A 21558-nucleotide genomic window follows, 5' to 3' on the forward strand; every position below is an offset into this window, starting at 1 on the left:
CACCATATTAACATTTCACTCCTGGGGGGTATTGCAATGGGGTTCGAATCACTCACTGTGACCCAGCCAATTTCACCACGAGTCAGCTCCACTTGCTGTCTCCGCATTAGGGCTCTGATTTCTTTCTGTAAGGCACGTTGTTCACTGTGAGCAGCTGTCTCTGCTACTTGCTGCAACAAAACAATAACTTCTGCAAGACAATTTTCTATGACATTAGTACCTATGGTCATCATGGGGTTACGTTCACGCCGGTGAATATCAACAATGACAATTCCTTGGGCCTCCAATTCTACCTGCCCCACCTTAATAGTGACCTCTTTGTATCCCACTTGCGGCAGTGGCTGACCATTGCTAGCTATTATGGTGAAATCATCATCAGGGGCACGGGTGATGTCAGTGTCCTCCCAATAACGTTTATAAAGGATGTAGGGGACAGTTGTCACCTGGGAGCCGGTGTCCAGCAAAGCATTCATGGGGATACCGTCGATCACGATAGGGAGAACAGGACGTCCCCCAATGTATTTGGCTCTCCAATTTTGCGAGCCTGGGCGTTCTACTCATGGGGGTTGGCCCTTGGCCCCAGGGGTTGCTCATTTAACTGACAGTACCTTGCAAGGTGGCCCACCTGGTGGCAACGGCGGCAGATAGGTCGTCCATCCTGATGAAAACGATCGTCGTCTCTGCCTCTGGTCGATGGAACCCTCCTTGGTCGTTGCCAGGGGACATCCTCCGGTCTGGAAGCCAGCTGGATCTTCTCCTTGGGGGCCTCCTGTAGGGACTGGACGGTCCGGGCTAGGGCAGCAATGCTCCTGGTCAGTTCCTGTACCTGGAGGCACAGTCCTGCACGGGAGTCGTCGTCCAGGATCTGGGCATCGGCCTCGGCGGAGATAGGTGCGTCCGGCGCCACCTCCTGGTGGTATGTGAGGGCTTGCCGCCTGGGAAGTGTGGCATGGCTGGGTTGCCGTTCCGGTAGCGCCTGGATAGCTTTATCTTTGAATTGCACGAAGGTCAGGTCTGGATTCTGCATGGCCAGGAAGTGTAGCTGGGCCCTTTGATTACTGCACAGGAGCCCTTTGATGAACCGCTCTTTCAGGAGTGTATCTTCATCTTGCATGCTGCTTGGGTCACTTTGCTTGATGGCCTGCAGCGCCTCCTGCAGATTAAGGGCATAGTCTCGTAAGCTATCCTGCGGCCGCTGCTTGCACCCATAGAACGTCAATTTAATTTCCATAGCGCTGCGGGTGTCAAAGGTGGCTTTAAGCTTGGCAAATAATTGTTGCGCAGTTTTCTTGTCTGCAGCGGGCCAGGACTTTACTTCCCTCAATGCCGCTCCAAAGAGTTGGCCGATTATATGAACCTTCTGAGGCTCTGTCAAGGGATAAAACTCAAGCAGGCTACAAATCCCTTATTTAAAGTCAGTTAACGTATGAGCTTCTCCAAAGTATCGCGGGAGCCAGGCGGCCCCTGGTAGGTACGGCATAGAGAAGGGCATTATGGCTGCTGTAGCGGCAGCACTGTCCGGCTGGTTGGTGGAAGCGGTAAACCCCGCAGCCTCTAGTGGTGATACCGGGTTTGTGGCTGCACTTACCGTGGAATCCGGAAGTGCTCCCGAGTCTGCAGCTGTGGCCGCCGCCTCCGCTCCTCCGGGGTCCGACATGGCCGTTCCTCCCCCTTGCTAATCGGTCGGGGTCGGGGTTCTCCTTCCGGTGGCAGCGCCTCACCGCGTCTTCCGCTCTGTGCGCTTTTCCAGCCGGCTCCACCCACGAAGCTATGACTCCTCCCTTCGTGCTCCACGCGGCGCGGCAATGGCAGATTTTTGGTGGCAAATAGCGGTACACAGTCTTTGCAATAAGTCACAGTTCAATCATAGTTCCAAGGCACACATGACCCGATTCCTCAGGCTTAAGTACAATCCTGTTCGTGACGCCAAGTTGGAGCACCCCCAGACACAGGGCCACAAGTCACTAGGTACCGGTCCTTTCTGCTCGGTTCTGCGGTTGTACACGGTGGCTGGACCCGGTTGTGACCCTGCTAAGGGGCGTCCAATAAAGATGGTGGTGCAGAGTGCGAGGAATAACGAGGACACAGAGTTCAGTTTCTTTACCTTTTACTGAAGGTTTCAGGATCCTCAATCCGGGGCACTTTCACCAGGGCTGTCTGAGACCGGCCGGTCCGAAGGCACATCCAGAGTTTCCTTTGCAGGTATAAATCAGTGTCTACCCACTAGCGCCTGTGTGTTGTAGTGCTTCCCTGCTGAGCATTCAGGATAGTCCTCACAACTGCTGTTCTCATCCGTTTTAGATCTTTCTCTTCTCCGTCCCCCAGGTATGATATGGCTAGGACGCACCTTTATGACAGGTAGGCCTGGAGGTATTCTGGAACCCTAGTGTCGCCCCTCTCCTACGTTGCCTCCTATGTCCTTCCTAGGTGTTGTATGGTAGACAGCCAACCTGTAATTAACTGTCCTGCCGCTGTTTGAAGTAATGCGTGGAGACTGTTACTTCCTCGGTGCTCAGGCCACCGACTATGCGCCTCAGTAAGATGTTGCCTCTCTGTCTCGGCACGACTCCTACTGGATCTCCTTTGAGCTGATCTCGTTTACACCTCTCCACAATATCCTTCCTTTCTTGTCTCTTTCTTAGGGTACCGCCGCAAGGTATTCCAAAAGAGCGCCCACTATTTGCATCCCAGAAGCAACAGCTAAGGTCTCCATGGGGCTGCAAACCATGTGGGAAATGTGTGGCATGTCCTAACATGGATACAGCGACTGATTTCGTATCTTCACATGGTCGCAATTTTAAAATTATGCATACTATAACATGTGCCACCACTGCGGTAATTTATTATGCGAATTGCACATGTACCAAAATCTATGTGGGTTTGACCACAAGAGCTCTGAAGATACGAATCAGAGAACATGTGAGAGATATCCTGGCTGGTAAGGATGAGGAAAATCTGGATGTGTTAAAAAGCATCCCGTGGCACTTTAAGCAATTTCATGCAAGTGATCCCTCGCTATTGCGGGTTAAAGGAATTGATTGTATCACCTTGAATCCACGGGGGGGTAATGTGAGCAAAATTTTAGCTCAAAAAGAATCCCGTTGGATCTGGAAACTCCGTACGTTGAAACCGGATGGTTTGAACGAGACCTTGAGCTTTGCCCCTTTTCTTTAATATTGTTGCTTTTTAGTTTGTGTGTTTCATTGGATTTTATGTTTTTTTGTCTTTTTATTTGGATTTTAATTTTTTGATTCTCTTTTCAGCCTCAATATTGTTTTTTTCACCTTCTTCTTCATGAGTGATGAATATGGTCGGATGTCTAGGGGAAGAACTCTCCACTGACTGCACCTTTTTGGTCACAAGCACTCTATTTTTAGCACATACACAGGAATGTGTTTAACGAATTGAATATAATAATTTATGTTATAATTGTTTTGGTTTGTTCATAATTTAGCATCTTACTATTTATATATTTATATAGTGATAATATTTTGATAAACGTGTTATATGTTTTGCACCGCATTTCGTGCTCTTATGAGCATTCATATATATGTCATGAATAGCACATTTCCTATATAGTTATTTTAGTTTGTACATGTTGTAGTGAATGTGCGGGTTCGTGTCTGCACTATGACATGGTGCGTCATAAGCCTCCATCAGTATGTTGTAAAGAGCACGTCCTCTGATATGTATAATATTGTTAGTGGCAGCTTTTTTCTCCCTATCCGATTGCAATGTTTCGTTCTTGTGATTGAAGTATGTAAACTTTTACCGATAATATAGATGGCGGCTTGCCCCCGTGGATGGTCTCCTTCTGTGCGCATGCGGGTTCTCCGTCATGGGGCTATGCGTTGCTCGTCGACGTCTATATCGGGTCCTGCGCTCATGGGCGTTCACATGGGCGTGGCTATCCGATGACGCTGTGGGAGACTCGGGCTCCCTGGCGGTCGGCGCATGCGCCGCACAAAGGAGGAGAATTGATCACGTGGCATATTTTAACTCAATATGATTGGACGGCAGTACTATTTAATCTGCCTTGGGATCTGATGAGGCCACTCCCCCGGAAGAAGGCACACGCGGCCGAAACGCGCGTAGAGGCTCTGGCACCATCAGACCTGAGGTAATGTAACGTATCATGTATGTCTTTACATGCCACTTTTGTTGTGAGTCTGTTACTATATTGTAAAGTCTGTTACTATAGTAACAGACTTTAACAACAGTAACAGTAACAGTAACAGTAACAGTAACAGTAACAGACAGAGTAAAGTCTGTTACTATATTGTACCTTGAGGTTTGACTCGTGCAAGTTTTTATAGGTTTATAGTTTATTTTTGTACGGGACCGGTTGGATGGTCACAGGGTGTAATTTTCATTTACCCTGTGTGATGTTTGTCATTTATTGGTGAACATGATAGAAAATACCTAAAAGTGACACCAATCTAAAAACTGTGCCCCTAAAGGTGCTCAAAACCACATTCAAGAAGTTTATTAACCCTTCAGGTGCTTCACAGGAATTTATGGAATGTTTAAAAAAAAAAAGAACATTTAAGTTTTTTTTCACAAAAAATTTTACTTCAGATCCAATTTGTTTAATTTTACCAAGGGTAAAAGGAGAATATAGACTCCAAAAGTTGTTGAACAATTTCTCCTCGGTACGCGGATAGCCCATATGTGGGCGTAAACCACTGTTTGGGTGCATGGCAGAGCTCAGAAGGGACGGAGCAAATTTGACTTTTCAGTGCAAAATTGGCTGGAATTGAGATTGGACGTCATGTCGTGTTTGGAGAGCCACGGACGTGCCTAAACCGTGGAAACCCCCCACAAGTGGCACCATTTTATTGTGGAATGTAGACCTCCTAAGGAACTTATCTAGATGTGTGGTGAGCACATTGAACCCCCAAGTGGTTCACAGAAGTTTATAATGTAGAGCCGTAAAAATAAAAAATCATATTTTTTTCAAAAAATGATTTTTTTTCCCACAATTTTTTTAATTTCCCAAGGCTAACAGGAGAAATTGGACCCCAAAAGTTGTTGTGGAATTTGTCCAGAGAACGCCAATACCCCATATGTGGGGTTAAATCACTGTTTGGGTGCATAACAGAGCTCGGAAGGGAAGGAGCACAGTTTGACTTTTTCAACGCAGATTTGGCTGCAACTGAGATCCGACGCCATGTCACATTTGGAGAGCCCCTGATGTGCCTAAACAGTGGAAACTCCCCATAATTGACCACATATTGGAAACTAGACCCCCCCCGAGTACATTATCTAGATGTGTTGTGAGAAGTTTGAACCCCCAAGTGTTTCACTAAAGTTTATAACGCAGAGCCGTGAAAATAAAAAATCTTTTTTTCCACAAAAATGATTTTTACCCCCAATTTTGTATTTTCATAAGGGAAACAGAAGAAATTGTACCCCAAAAGTTGTTATCCAATTTGTCCTTGGTACGCTGATACCCCAAATGTGGGAGAAAACTACTGTTTGGGCACACGTCGGGGCTCGGAAGGGAATTAGTGATGTTTTGCAATGCAGACTTTGATGGAATAGTCTGCGGGCATCATGTTGTGTTTGCAGAGCCCCTGATGTGCCTAAACAGTAGAACCCTCTCCCACAAATGCCACCATTTTGGAAACTAGACCTCCCCAAGGAACTTATCTAGATGTGTTGTGAGAATTTTGAACTCCCAAATGTTTCACTATAGTTTATAACACAGAACCGTGAAAATAAAAAAAATATTTTTTCCCCACAAAAATGATTTTTTTAGCACCCAATTTTTTATAAGGGAGAAATTGGACTGCAAAAGTTGTTGTGCAATTTGTCCTGAGTACGCTGATATCCCACATGTGGGGGTAAACCACTGTTTGGGGGCACGGCAGAGCTCAGAAGGAGAGGAGCACATTTTACTTTTTCAATGCAGAATGGGCGGGAGTTGAGATCAGACACCATTTTGCATTTGGAGAGCCCCTGATGTGCATAAACAGTGGAAACCCCCCAATTCTAACTCTAACCCCAACACACCCCTAACCCTAATCCCATCCCTAACCATAACCCTAACCCCACCCCTAACCCCAACACACTCCTAACCCCAACCATAACCATAAACCTAACCACACCCCTAACCCTAATTCCAACATTAACCATAACCCTAACCAAACCCCTAACCCTGACACACCCCTAACCCTAATCCCAACAATAACCCTAATCTCAACCGTAACCGTAATCCTAACTCCAACTCTAGCCCAAACCCTAACCCTAACTTTAGCACTAACCCTATACCTTATGGGAAAATGGAAATAAATATATATATTTTATCTATATATATAATTGCCTAAGGGTTTTTCCGTCTGTCTGTCTGTCTGTCTGTCTGTCCTGGAAATCCCACGTCTCTGATTGGTCGAGGCCGCCAGGCCTCGACCAATCAGCGACGGGCATAGCGACGATGATGTCATAAAGGACGTAGACATCCCGAGTCTCTGATTGGTCGAGGCCGCCAGGCCTCGACCAATCAGCAACGGGCACAGCAACGATGATGTCATAAAGGACGTAGAAATCCCACGTTTCTGATTCAGCGACAGGCACAGTATCGACGTAGATGTCATAATGGTTGCCATGGCGACGATGATGTCATAAAGGTTGCCTCGACCAATCAGCGACGGGCACAGTCTGCCGCCAATTCTGGAATTATCATTGTCCATATACTACGGGGACATGCATATTCTAGAATACCCGATGCGTTAGAATCGGGCCACAATCTAGTTTTATTATATTTATCTAACTAAGAAGGTGATAAAGGGGGGTTTGATTTACTATTTATAGTGGGTTTTAATAGCGGGTTTTCATGTTTGGCAGCTGTCACACACTAAAAGACGCTTTTTATTGCAAAAAATATTTTTTGCATCACCACATTTTGAGAGCTATAATTTTTCCATATTTTGGCCCACAGAGTCATGTTAGGTCTTGTTTTTTGTGGGATAAGTTGATGCTTTTATTGGTACCCTTTTTGGGCACATGAGATTTTTTGATCACTTATTATTCCGATTTATGTGAGGCAGAATGAACAAATACCAGCAATTCATGAATTTCATTTGGGGGGCGTTTATACCATTTCGCATGTGGTAAAATTGATAAGCAGATTTATGCATCGGTCAGTACGATGACAGCGATACCTCATTTATATTTTTTTTATGTTTTGGCACTTTTATACAATAAAAACTATTTTACGTAAAAAAATAATGATTTTTGCATCGCTTTATTCTGAGAGCTATAACTTTATTTTTCCGGTGATGGAGCTATATGGTGGCTTGTTTTTGTGGGACAAGATGACATTTTCAGCGGTACCACGTTTATTTCTATCTGTCTTTGCGTATTATTCCACTTTTTGTTCAGATGTATGATGATAAAGCATTGTTTTTTTGCCTTTTTTTAATGGTGTTCACTAAAGGGGTTAACTAGTGGGACAGTTTTATAGGTCGGGCCGTTATGGACGCAGCGATACTAAATATGTGTACTTTTATTGTTTTTATTCAAATATGTATTTATTGGTGGAATAAATATTGATTTTTCATTATTATTTTTTAAAATATTTTTACAATTATTAAAAACATTTTTTTTAATTTATTTTATCTTTTACACTTTGTCCCAATATGGGACACTCAATTTGTGCAGGCTGATCGCTTCTATAGCATGCAGATGAAGCATCTGTATGCTACAGAAGCTGTCAGCTCTTCACTCTGTGCACACTGACCTGAGAGACATCTGGACCTGCACTGCACATGACAGGAAGTCTCTCAACTCTGGTAACCCGGATGTCGTCATGACGACATCCGGTTACCTTGAGTGCTCTTGGGACCCCGTGTCATTCCGCGGGGTCTCCGATCCAAAGGCAGAGGGACTGACAGCCCCTCTGCAGGCTCTGGAATGCCAAAATCATGTTTGATCGCAGTGTTCCTGGGGTTAAAGTGCCGGGAGTGGTCTGTGAGAATCAGCTGACACCCGGCCGCGATCAGCCACGCACCATTCATTCTGACATCCAGAACACAGCTGAGCTTGAAAATGGTGACCGGAGATAACTCGGTCCCCAGCAGTCATGTTCACTGCAGTTCTCACGATCAGCTGATCTTGAGAACTTGGCCAGTGACCAGAGATAATCCGGTCTCCGGCGGTCACGTGCACTACAGTTCTTGCGATCAGCTCAGCTTGTTGCAAGAACTGCAGTGTACCTGTACTTCCGGAATAAAATGCTGTGTGATTCTTATAAGTGTGTCCTAGAAGTGTGAAGATTAATTTTAGAATTAAAACCAGAAGGATGTATACAAACTGTGCCCTGCTATCTGCCACTATTGCACTCTAACCAGCATATCTATTCTTCCTACAGGTATGTTCATGCACCCAGCTCTCCAGCCTGCTCTCCTGCCTTGTCTGTCTATGAAGTGCACATAGTACATCACCCATCTTTCCACACAGACTTTCCTCTGCTCCTAGCATTCACATGGTATGTTCATGCACCCAGCTCTCCAGCCTTCTCTCCTGCCTTGTCTGTCTATGAAGTGCACATAGTACATCACCCAACTTTCCACACAGACTTTCCTCTGCTCCTAGCATTCACATGGTATGTTCATGCACCCAGCTCTCCAGCCTGCTCTCCTGCCTTGTCTATCTATGAAGTGCACATGGTACATCACCCAACTTTCCACACAGACTTTCCTCTGCTCCTAGCATTCACATGGTATGTTCATGCACCCAGCTCTCCAGCCTGCTCTCCTGCCTTGTCTGTCTATGAAGTGCACATAGTATATCACCCATCTTTCCATACAGACTTTCCTCTGCTAATAGCATTCACATGGTATGTTCAGGCACCCAGCTCTCCAGCCTGCTCTCCTGCCTTGTCTGTCTATGCAGTGCACATAGTACATTACAAAACATTCCACACAGACTTTCCTCTGCTCCTAGCATTCACATGGTATGCCTTTCAGCTAACCCCAGCTTACCCCAGTGTTATTTATGACCTTGTTTACTCAATGCTTGATTGTATGCATCTGGTGCACCCTTAATTCTCTGACCAAGATGAGCAGAGACCACTCCTCTCTGCTTCACACCTGAATACACTGCAATGACTTTAGTCTGCTGTGTGATTCCTAGAAGTGTGTCCTAGAAGTGTGAAGATTAATTTAGAATTAAACCCAAAATTTAACCAGAAGGGAACTGAAGGTAACTGGACACAGTCACTGTAAACAATGCTTCTGTTTGTTTTCACTTTCACCCCTTCACTTTCTGCAAACTCCCCTAATCCCTACTCCTAGTAAAGAACTGTTCATTTCCTCTTCAATCCTCCCCATCCATCTTACCTCCTCCTCAGAACTGTTCCTTAACATACAATACTCTGTCTCCAAGCACAGACAGCCACCTCATGCACTCTCCTGCTCCCACCTGCTAACACTTTCTCTGCTCCTTCTCACTGCTTGTGATATCTCTCCAAATCCTGGGCCTCCTCACCACATCTCCACAGTCAGTTCTACCTCCCACCCATGCTCCATCACAAATTTCCGTAACCTCTCTAACCTTATACCCATTCGCCCAGCCCCCACTTCCCCAGTCCAACTAACAGGAGCTCTGTGGAACGCTCGCTCTGTCTGTAACAAGATTTCTTACATCCATGATCTTTTTGTTACTACCAAACTTTCCTTCCTCGCCATCACTGAAACCTGGCTCACCTCTTCTGACACAGCCTCTCCTGCTGCACTTTCCTATGGTGGCTTCCACCTTTCTCACACACCCCGCCCCAGCAACAAGCATAGCGGAGGAGTTGGTTTTCTCCTGTCAGATAACTGCTCCTTCACCCTAATCCCACTGCCACCCTCTGTTACCTCCCTTCCTTTGAGGTGCACTCTGTGCGCATCTATGCCCCCACCAACCCCCAACTGGCTGTCATTTACAGTCCCCCAGGGCCAGCCACCACCTTCTTTGACCACCTCACCACCTGGCTACTTCATTTCCTTTCTGTGGACATCCCCGCTATCATCATGGGCGACTTCAACATACCCATTGATACTTCCCTCTCAGCTGCCACTAAACTTCTATCTCTCACTTCCTCCTTCGGCCTCACTCAATAGTCTTCTGCAGCCACTCACAAAGATGGTCACAAATTGGACCTCATCTTCACCCTCCTCTGCTCCCTGTCTAACCTCTCTAACTCACCTCTTCCTCTTTCTGACCACAATCTACTCACATTCTCTTCCCTCTCCACTCCTTGTCTACAATCCCCACCCCACAAACTTGCACACCCTCGCAGAAATCATAAACACCTTGATCTACATTCACTCTCTGAATCCCTCCTCCCTCTCACAGGCATAAGTTTCCTGCACAATGCAGATGACGCTGCCGCTCTATATAACACCACAATAGCTGCAGCTTTTGAATCTCTTGCCCCTCTCACACATACCAAAGCTCGCAAAATCAACAGACAGCCCTGGCACATCAGCCTGACCAAAGAACTGAGGCAAGCTTCCAGGGCTGCAGAGCGGAGATGGAAAAGATCCCACTCCAACAAGCACTTTATCGTATTCAAACAGTCTCTCACTATTTTCAAGACCACACTTGCCACAGCTAAACAAACCTACTTCTCGTCTCTCATATCCTCCCTGTCTCACAACCCTAAAAAGTTATTCAACACCTTCAACTTTCTCCTGCATCCCCCAGCACCTCCTCCCTCCCCACTCATCTCAGCTGAAGACTTTGCCTCATTTTTCAAGCAGAAGATTGAGAACATCAGAGACAGTTTTAGTTGACAACCCCCAGAGCCCTTCCTCCCAACTACCCAGCCCTCCACCTCGAAAACCAACTTCTCCACCATTACAGAAGATCGACTCTCCACTCTACTCTCAAGATCGCATCTCACCACCTGTGCACTTGACCCGCTCCCATCCCACCTCATCCCAAACCTCGCCAGAGTCTTCATCCCAACTCTAACCCATCTCTTCAACCTATCACTAACTGGTGTTTTCCCCTCAAGCTTTAAACATGCCTCAATCACACCTATCCTCAAAAAGCCCTCTCTTGACCCATCCTCTGTATCTAGCTATCGCCCTATATCACTTCTCCCCTATGTCTCAAAACTACTGGAACAACACGTCCATCTTGAACTGTCCTCCCATCTATCTTCCTGCTCCCTTTTCGACCGCTTCCAATCAGGCTTCCAGTCACACCACTCCACTGAAACTGCCCTAAGGTCACCAATGACCTATTAACCGCCAAGAGCAAGCGACACTTCTCTAGCCTCCTCCTCCTGGACCTGTCCTCTGCCTTTGACACAGTGGATCATTCCCTATTACTACAGACCCTCTCATCCCTTGGCATCACAGACTTGGCCCTATCCTGGATTTCGTCATACCTAACTGACCGAACATTCAGTGTCTCCCATTCACACACCACCTCCTCACCTCGCCCCCTATCTGTCGGAGTCCCGCAAGCTTCAGTTCTAGGGCCCCTGCTCTTCTCCATTTACACTTTTGGCCTGGGACAGCTCATAGAATCTCATGGCTTTCAATATCATCTCTATGTTGATGACACACAGATCTACATCTCTGGACCAGATATCACCACCCTACTAATCAGAATCTCTCAATGTCTATCCGCTAATTCATCCTTCTTCTTCGCTAGATTTCTAAAACTTAACATGGACAAAACAGAATTCATTGTCTTTCCCCCATCTCACGCCCCCTACCCCCCCCCCCCCCCATGAACCTATCAATTACAGTAAACGGCTGCCCACTCTCCCCAGTCCCACAAGCTCGCTGTCTCGGGGTAATCCTTGACACTGATCTCTCCTTCAAACCGCATATCAAAGCCCTTTCCACTTCCTGCCGCCTTCAACTCAATAATATTTCATGGATCCATACATTCCAAAACCAAGAATCTGCAAAAACCCTAGTTCATGCCCTCATCATCTCTCGCCTCGACTACTGTAACCTCCTGCTCTGTGGCCTCCCCTCTAACACTCTCGTACCCCTCCAATCTATTCTAAACTCTGCTGCCCGACTAATCCACCTGTCCCCTCGCTATTTCCTGGCCTCTCCCCTCTGTCAATCCCTTCACTGGCTCCCCATTACCCAGAGACTCCAGCACAAAAGCCTAACCATGACATACAAAGCCATCCACAACCTGTCTCCTCCATACATCTGTGACCTCGTCTCCCGGTACTTTCCTGCACGCAACCTCCGATTCTCACAAGATCTCCTTCTCTCCTCTTACCTCCTCTTCCCAGAATCGCATACAAGATTTCTCTTGCGCATCACCCCTACTCTGGAACTCTCTACCACAACATATCAGACTCTCACCTACCATCGAAACCCTCAAAAAAGAACCTGAAGACCTACCTCTTCCGGCAAGCCTACACCCTGCAGTAACCACCGATCGACCAAACCAGTGCACGACCAGTTCCATCCCCACCTACTGTATCCTCTCCCATCCCTTGTAGATAGTGAGCCCTCGCGGGCAGGGTCCTCTCTCCTCCTGTACCAGTTGTGACTTGTATTGTTCAAGATTACTGTACCTGCTTTTATTATGTATACCCCTCCTCACATGTAAAGCGCCATGGAATAAATGGCGCCATAATAATAAATGATAATAATAACTTACACATATTATTTAAATTAGTACACATGTGTAGTAAGCTGCGCTCCCGCACTTAATACACATGTGACTAGGAAGATAATGCGTTTTTACTGCATCTAATGGAAGTGAATGGATAATTTACACAGCGGAGACTGAGCCTCTCCGCTACATTAATTGATATGGAAAGACGTGCAACATGTACGTATCCGCAGGTGTCGGTGCAGGCATAGTGGGCATGGAATTTCTTGAAATCCCATCCACTATGCTGTAACATTTGGCCACTGCGGATTGGACGCTGCGGATGTACGCAGCATCCAACCCGCAGCGTTTACTGACCATGGGAACATACCCTAAGAAATAGATGTTAGAATCAGTAACAATTATTAAATTGGATCGTTGATGAAAATCATGGTGTAAATGGCTGGCTTTATGTATACCAGTCTGTTTCATAGGGGCAAGTGTTAAAAAATACATGCAAGATCTATTCCCAGTCCTTTCTGCATCATCAATGGCTATGGTATCTGGTGGAGAAGTACAAGACCAACACAGCTAAGCCTGCAGTGGTATTTACACTCAAAATATAGAGTGTAATATGGGGTGACAACATAATGCATTTCTAATATTGTACAGCCTGAATCAGTCCAGCTCAGCAATACAACAGTCCTCTTCCCAAATGCCATCAGTCCCCAGGTCTGAGGGACAAACGACAAGCTTCTAGTACTGGAGAAGGTTGTGCAGCTGATATCATGTGTACAGCTAGCAGAGAGCACCTATAGAGAAACAGAGCTATGCTGACCTACATCCACCTATTTTAATAGAGGAAGGATGTAATAACATGCCAGGGGTGATAAATCACCCGGAGCTTGTCCCCACCCCCAGCCCTGCACTCCCAGGCATCTCCACAGTGAGAAGAGCTCATTCTCAGACCTGCTCTCCTAGTGCAAACGTCTCCTGCAAGGCAGCAGCATGAACGTGAGGCACCTCGCTCTCCTTACTTTACTGCTGGGGATGATCTGCTCCTCAGAAGGTAGGTAATCATGGACCATCCACCACTCTTCATCAGAAAGAACCTTTGTTGGAGTTCCCACATAACTTTTACAAACTCTTCCTGCTTCTAAAGTTCTTGTAACATAAATAGGCAGGATGAACCCAACAGGACGAGGGCTGGGATTTTATCTGTAATACTGAGTATGAACTAAGACAAATCACTCTTTGTTTTTTTGGGCGGCTGGCAGTATATGGCATGATTTGTTACTATGTGGCTTTTATGCAGGTGTTACATTCAACTGATGTCTCCATATGCAGCAATTTGTGCATTACCATTTTTCTTTTGTTTTAGTATAACAAAAAATTCCCCCCTCTGGATTATAGTCAGTTTCTGTTAGAAATATATTTTCCTATTAACTCTATTCACAAAAAGATCTGCTCAATTCTTACATGGACAAATGCTAAATGTCATCTACTGAGCCAGACACATCAGTACACACAGTGGGGACCTAATTGGGGTCCATACCACCTTACAAGCATTGCCGACCATCCTTGAGGTTCAGCAGAGGTTTCTCACAATAGATCAGTGCAGGATATTGGTAACTGAATTAAATTTGTAAACAACAACAAAATAATTATTTATTTAATGAAAATAAGTTCTGAGAAGGGTAGACCAAAGCTATTCATCATCCTGTGTAGTGGTCTAGGGGTCTAATTCCAGGTGTGCTGGAACACTTTGTCATAACTTGTTTAATTAGCCATTCAACCATCTCCGAATCCTGATGTTTTTAGACAGGGCCTTAGACTGAATGTTGTGGTCAGCAGTGATTTGGATTGGTGTTGTAAATCTTAGAACAGTGTTATGTTCAGATCCAGATGTTTAAGCTGTCAGTACAGAATCTAATATTGGTCTATTGTCGATACTAACGTGCATGATTGATTAGTGTTCATGATTTGGCTTTAATTTGCAACATCTACTTTTAGTATGTCTATGCTTTTTTTCAACTGCAAAAATGTCAGCAATGTTTCTGTGGCAAAGCGGCTTCATGTAGACATAACTTTACACGTATGCATTCACATACTATATACTACACTTGATAAATCAAGCCTAATAAAAAATGTGTTGCAATAGAAATATCCAGCTATCCAAGGACCCCTGGAATGCTTTTATTTCTTATGATCACATTGAAATGTGTACCTTTTTTCCTGCCCTGAACATCTCTATTAATGGCGTACATTCAGTTGGCCAGCTCTCTTGTCTATAGTAAAAGCACACAGGAGTTTGTTGGGGATTGGGGACAGTTAATTTAACTGTTTTCCATTAAAAAGAAAACCATAAACATCATTAGCATAGAAAGATAAAAGAATCCCCAGCCAAAGAGGGTGTGTGACTAGTCCATGGATCCTGTCCTCTGGTGAGCTTCAGCAGATTACTCACCTTGTGTCTGGTGGTGGTATATCAGTCTACAACATCTGGAAAGCATAAATGTATATATGCCAGTTAAGCTCCTCAATAAGACCTTCCCCTAAAAGGTCAACTTTTCCAATGGCCTTATAACCTTTAGGGCTGATTCAAAATTAAATTTCCAATGGCCTTATAACCCTTAGGATCTTGATGAAAAGGATATGTTTAGTCATAAATACTGACAGACTGTTATGGCATGATATATTCAGATGTCCTGTTTCAACAAGGTGTTTACTGAGGAACCTCAGAGCCCTATTAGAATTCAGTTTATAAACGAAATTAATTAAAAATGAAAAGAATATAGTTTATAACTGCAGGATTGTTGGTGTTGGATGTTGGTTATTTTTCTATTACTTTGCCAACGATTGTCAGTACATTTTATAATATAGTTAATTTACTGGGTGCCCAATGCAATAAATATGCTACATACTATACTATAGTTACACATCTACAAGCACTAAGAATCTCATAGTTCAACGAGACACAAATAGCCTCCAATATGGATCAACTATGAAATCACTAAACCCCCTATAGGAGCATTCAGCTGCATTGTGTGATCTAAAAATTCAATATCTGACTCATTAGAATATAAAATATGTCAATGTCTAGGAAACAATGACTTCACAATAAGTCATATTGGGTCCTTCAGCGAAATGATGTAGTGATGAACCATGAGCCCACTGTTCCCATACTTAGCAGGCACTAAGCTGTCCTCAATGTGTAGTCAATGTTCACAATTTCTGTAGGCACTAGGTTGCCTTGACATTGTAAAGACTATAATTCTGCAGATTTTTGTGTCTGGCGGTGCAACTGACCACCCCTGTTCCTTATCGTCCCCATGTTATTGCTATCTTTATGTATACATATTCTAATCACAGACAACATTGGCTGCAGCCAGACACAAATTCAATTACAACCCTCTGTATATTTATATGGGATCAGATAAACCCAGAGATCGGGAACTCTCCTCACACATGTATGCCTGGTCCATGTAATATTATCACTTACATCTTGCTTAGATGTAGTGCTTTGATGCATTTAATGTGTATTTTATGGAATTACTTTTGTGCCAAAAATGACAAACGATTTCTAGGAGTGATACCTTCATTGGCTAACTAAAAAAAATAAGTAAATTTGTCTGATGGAGGAGCCTCTGCTCTGAAAGCTTGTGAAGATAATATTTCTGGTTTGTCAATAAAGGTAACATTCCTAGAATACTCTTGTATTTTCTTGATTTTCTGGCTAGCAAGGTGCCACAGTATCATTTTTACTGTTCTTTTCTTGTATCTTAAATATTTTGTTATAGATTATACTGATTTCTAGTGAATTTTGGCGCCTTCTTGAATTCTGTACTTGCTCTACTTGGTTTAAATAAACTTTTAACCTGCTTTACACCATTGCACTGAAATATTTAGATGGCACAGACATAAATATCATAGTTTCCTACAGATAAATATTCTAGATATTCTAAAGCCTAATAATATATTAAGGAAAGAGACTTTTTAGTCAATGAGGATGAACTCTGTTTCTATGCAAATTGTCTCTTCAGAGAGGAAGAGGACTAGAACTCTAATGCCACCTATTGGAAGTAGCAATCCTAACAGTCAATGTCGACCCTTTAACGAGTCTTGTCACATGACTTAGGATAATTGCCAAACCAGAATCTCAATTTGCAGACACTGTGTTTCGGGGTACTGCCCCTCGTCAGTGCAAACTGGAGATCTGGTTTGGCTGATTGAGAGGCGTCTGACCGGGATCCAAGAAGTATCGTTTCTCCTTGCGGAGAGTGACATGATAAGAATGTCGAGGTGAGGAGACTTAAAGCCGCTTTAAGTCTCCTCACCTCGACATGCTTATCATGTCACTCTCCGCAAGGAGAAACAATACTTCTTGGATGTCTGTTTCTATGGCATTTTCACACTTCATTATTAATATAATTGATTACATATAATTGTGTGTGTGCCTATAAAAAATTTTTTATAAATACCTACGGTATTTATTTTTTCAGTATTCTTGCTTTTCAGTTTTTTAGTGTCAGCATCAATATTTCATCTGCTTTATGTGGAGGAATTTTAAACTTACTTTTTTTGTGGTAATTTTCATTTGCTTTTATCTACTATTGCAGTAAACTGTTGTGACCATAAATAATGTGTCCAACAAATTCAGGCATAAATTTATCCTTAAATTTGTAGCAAATGTTTGACAAATTGTTCTATACCAATAGCATGGGCACACAAAATGGCCTACTATCTACTATAACATGGTATTATCTGGTCATTGCAAGCCAAGTGATAAGATATTTAGTAGTGTTGCAATAGATGACACTTCTACAGTGGTAAAGAAACATCCAGTTGTTCCAATCTTTATGGGACTCAATTACTAAAATATTTTACAAGCTTTCCATGACTAAGGACAAGCAGCAAAGGGAAAGTGGAGCGGGAAGCAATCAAAGATAAAGGATCAGAGGAGATAAAAGGAACTACTGGAGAAGAGACACCTTTGTAGTGCAAACACCCAAGTACCTGTCCGCCAGTTTATTCACTCTATAAGCCATTACTCTAGAAATTTCAGTAAATCATTCCTATTTCTAGGATCAAACAGTCTTCAGCTTCTGACCTACCATTAACAAGTAAATACCTAGATGCCACCTAGAAAAGCTGCAATCTAATAAATAATGGAGACAGTTAATGTTAACCCCTTAATCCCATATGACGTACTATCCCGTCCAGGTGACCTGGGACTTAATTCCCAGTGATGGGATAGTACGTCATATGCGATCGGCCGCGCTCACGGGGGGAGCGCGGCCGATCGCGGCCGGGTGTCAGCTGACTATCGCAGCTGACATCCGGCACTATGTGCCAGGAGCGGTCACGGACCGCTCCCGGCACATTAACCCCCGGCACACCGCGATCAAACATGATCGCGATGTGCCGGCGGTACAGTGAAGCATCGCGCAGGGAGGGGGCTCCCTGCGGGCTTCCCTGAGACGATCGGTACAAGGTGATGTGCTCACCTTGTACCGAACGTCTTCTCCCTGCAGGCCCCGGATCCAAAATGTCCGCGGGGCTGCATCCGGGTCCTGCAGGGAGTACTTCCGGGTCGCCTGCAGATGCTGGTAAGCCTGCAGCGATGTCAGTGAGATCGCCGATCTTACAGAGTGCTGTGCAAACTGTAAGATCGGCGATCTGTGATGTCCCCCCCTGGGACAAAGTAAAAAAGTTAAAAAAAAAATTTCCACATGTGTAAAAAAAAAAAAAAAAATTACTAAATAAATAAATTAAAAAAAAATATTATTCCCATAAATACATTTCTTTATCTAAAAAAGCAAAACAAAAAAACAATAAATGTACACATATTTAGTATCGCCGTGTCCGTAACGACCCGACCTATAAAACTATCCCACTAGTTAACCCCTTCAGTGAACACCGTAAGAAAAAAAAAAAAAAATGAGCCAAAAAACAACGCTTTATTATCATACCGCCGAACAAAAAGTGGAATAACACGCAATCAAAAAGACGGATATAAATAACCATGATACCACTGAAAACGTCATCTTGTCCCGCAAAAAACGAGCCGCAAAAAAGCATAATAAGCAAAAAAATAAAAAAGTTATAGTCCTGAGAATAAAGCGATGCCAAAATAATTATTTTTTCTATAAAATAGCTTTTATCGTATAAAAGCACCAAAACATAAAAAAATGATATAAATGAGGTATCGCTGTAATCGTACTGACCCGACGAATAAAACTGCTTCATCCACTTTACCAAACGCGGAACGGTATAAACGCCTCCCCCAAAAGAAATTCATGAATAGCTTGTTTTTGGTCATTCTGCCTCACAAAAATCGGAATAAAAAGCGATCAAAAAATGTCACGTGTCCAAAAATGTTACCAATAAAAACGTCAGCTCGTCCCGCAAAAAACAAGACCTCACATGACTGTGGACCAAAATATGGAAAAATTATAGGTCTCAAAATGTGGAGACGCAAAAACTTTTTTGCTATAAAAAAAAGCGTATTTTAGTGTATGACGGCTGCCAATCATAAAAATCCGATATAAAAAATGCTATAAAAGTAAATCAAACCCCCCTTCATCACCCCCTTAGTTAGGGAAAAATAATAAAATTAAAAAAATGTATTTATTTCCATTTTCCTATCAGGGCTAGGGTTAGGGTTAGGGCTAGGGTTAGGGCTAGGGTTAGGGTTGGGGCTAGGGTTAGGGTTAGGGTTAGGGCTAGGGTTAGGGTTAGGGCTAGGGTTAGGGTTAGGGCTAGGGTTAGGGCTAGGGTTAGGGCTAGGGTTGGGGCTAGGGTTGGGACTAGGGCTAGGGTTAGGGCTAGGGTTAGGGTTGGGGCTAGGGTTAGGGTTGGAGTTAAAGTTAGGGTTAGGGTTGTGGCTAAAGTTATGGTTAGGGTTGGGGCTAAAGTTAGGGTTAGGGTTGGGGAGAAAGTTAGGGTTAGGGTTTGGATTATATTTACGGTTGGGATTAGGGTTCAGATTAGAATTAGGGGTGTGTCAGGGTTAGGGGTGTGGTTAAGGTTACCGTTGGGATTAGGGTTAGGGGTGTGTTAGGGTTAGGGTTTCAGTTATAATTGGGGAGTTTCCACTGTTCAGGCACATCAGGGGCTCTCCAAATGCGACATGGCGTCCGATCTCAATTCCAGCCAATTCTGCGTTGAAAAAGTAAAACAGTGCTCCTTCCCTTCCGAGCTCTCCGGTGCGCCCAAACAGGGGTTTACCCCAACATATGGGGTATCAGCGTGCTCAGGACAAATTGGACAACAACTTTTGGGGTCCAAGTTCTCTTGTTATCCTTGGGAAAATAAAAATGTGGGGGGCTAAAAATCATTTTTGTGGGAAAAATAAGATTTTTTTTATTTTCGCGGCTCTGCGTTGTAAACTGCAGTGAAACACTTGGGGGTTCAAAGTTCTCACAACACATCTAGGTAAGTTCCTTGGGGGGTCTAGTTTCCAATATGGGGTCACTTATGGGGGGTTTCTACTGTTTGGGTACATCAGGGGCTCTGCAAATGCAACGTGACGCCTGCAGACCAATCCATCTAAGTCTGTATTCCAAATGGTGCTCCTTCCCTTCCGAGCTCTGCCATGCGCCCAAACAGTGCTTCCCCCCACATATTAGGTATCAGCGTACTCAGGACAAATTGGCAACAACTTTTGTGGTCCAATTTATCCTGTTGCCCTTGTGAAAATACATAACTGGGGGCTAAAAAATCATTTTTGTGAGAAAAAAAAGAATTTTTATTTTCACGGCTCTGCGTTATAAACTGTAGTGAAACACTTGGTGGCTCAAAGCTCTCAAAACTCATCTAGATAAGTTCCTTAGGGGGTCTACTTTCCAAAATGGTGTCACTTTTTGGGTGGTTTCAATGTTTAGGCACATCAGGGGCTCTCCAAACGCAACATGGCGTCCCATGTCAATTCCAGTCAATTTTGCATTGAAAAGTCAAATGGCGCTCCTTCCCTTCCGAGCTCTGCCATGCGCCCAAACAATGGTTTACACCCACATATGGGGTATCAGTGTACTCAGGACAAATTTCGCAACAACTTTTGTGGTCTAATTTCTTCTCTTACCCTTGGGAAAATAAAAAATTGGGGGCAAAAAGATCATTTTTGTGAAAAAATATGATTTTTTATTTTTACGGCTCTGCAATATAAACTTCTATGAAGCACTTGGTGGGTCAAAGTGCTCACCACACATCTAGATAAGTTCCTTAAGGGGTCTACTTTCCAAAATGGTGTCACTTGTGGGGGGTTTCAATGTTTAGGCACATCAGGGGCTCTCCAAACGCAACATGGCGTCCCATCTCAATTCCAGTCAATTTTGCATTGAAAAGTCAAATGGCGCTCCTTTCCTTCCGAGCTCTGCCATGCGCCCAAACAGTGGTTTATCCCCACATATGGGGTATCAACGTACTCAGGACAAATTGTACAACAACTTTTGGGGTCCATTTTCTCCTGTTACCCTTGGTAAAATAAAACAAATTGGAGCTGAAATAAATTTTGTGTGAAAAAAAGTTAAATGTTCATTTTTATTTAAACATTCCAAAATTTCCTGTAAAACACCGGAAGGGTTAATAAACTTCTTGAATGTGGTTTTGAGCACTTTGAGGGGTGCAGTTTTTAGAATGGTGTCACACTTGGGTATTTTCTATCATATAGACCCCTCAAAATGACTTCAAATGAGATGTGGTCCCTAAAAAAAAAATGGTGTTGCAAAAATGAGAAATTGCTGGTCAACTTTTAACAAAAAAAAATTTTGGTTCCAAAATTGTGCTGATGTAAAGTAGACATGTGGGAAATGTTACTTATTAAGTATTTTGCATGACATATCTCTGTGATTTAAGGGTATAAAAATTCAAATTTGGAAAATTGCGAAATTTTCAAAATTTTCGCCAAATTTCTGTTTTTTTTCACAAATAAACGCAAGTTATATCGAATAAATTTTACCACTAACATGAAGTACAATACGTCACGAGAAAACA

The 21558-nt window shown here is 43.7% G+C and overlaps 1 protein-coding gene across 1 annotated transcript in view; it reads left to right on the forward strand.

Moving 5' to 3' along the window:
* The first annotated feature begins 13502 nt into the window (after positions 1-13502).
* CXCL12 (C-X-C motif chemokine ligand 12) overlaps positions 13503-21558 on the forward strand; it is a 216298-nt gene continuing 208242 nt past the window's right edge. The window contains exon 1 of the mRNA XM_069753057.1: positions 13503-13633. Within this exon, the coding sequence (XP_069609158.1) occupies positions 13573-13633 (61 nt within the window). The 5' untranslated portion in view covers positions 13503-13572. The remainder of the gene's footprint in view (positions 13634-21558) is intronic.

This window comes from Ranitomeya imitator, chromosome 2 (assembly GCF_032444005.1).
Source record: "Ranitomeya imitator isolate aRanImi1 chromosome 2, aRanImi1.pri, whole genome shotgun sequence".
NCBI lineage: Eukaryota > Metazoa > Chordata > Amphibia > Anura > Dendrobatidae > Ranitomeya > Ranitomeya imitator.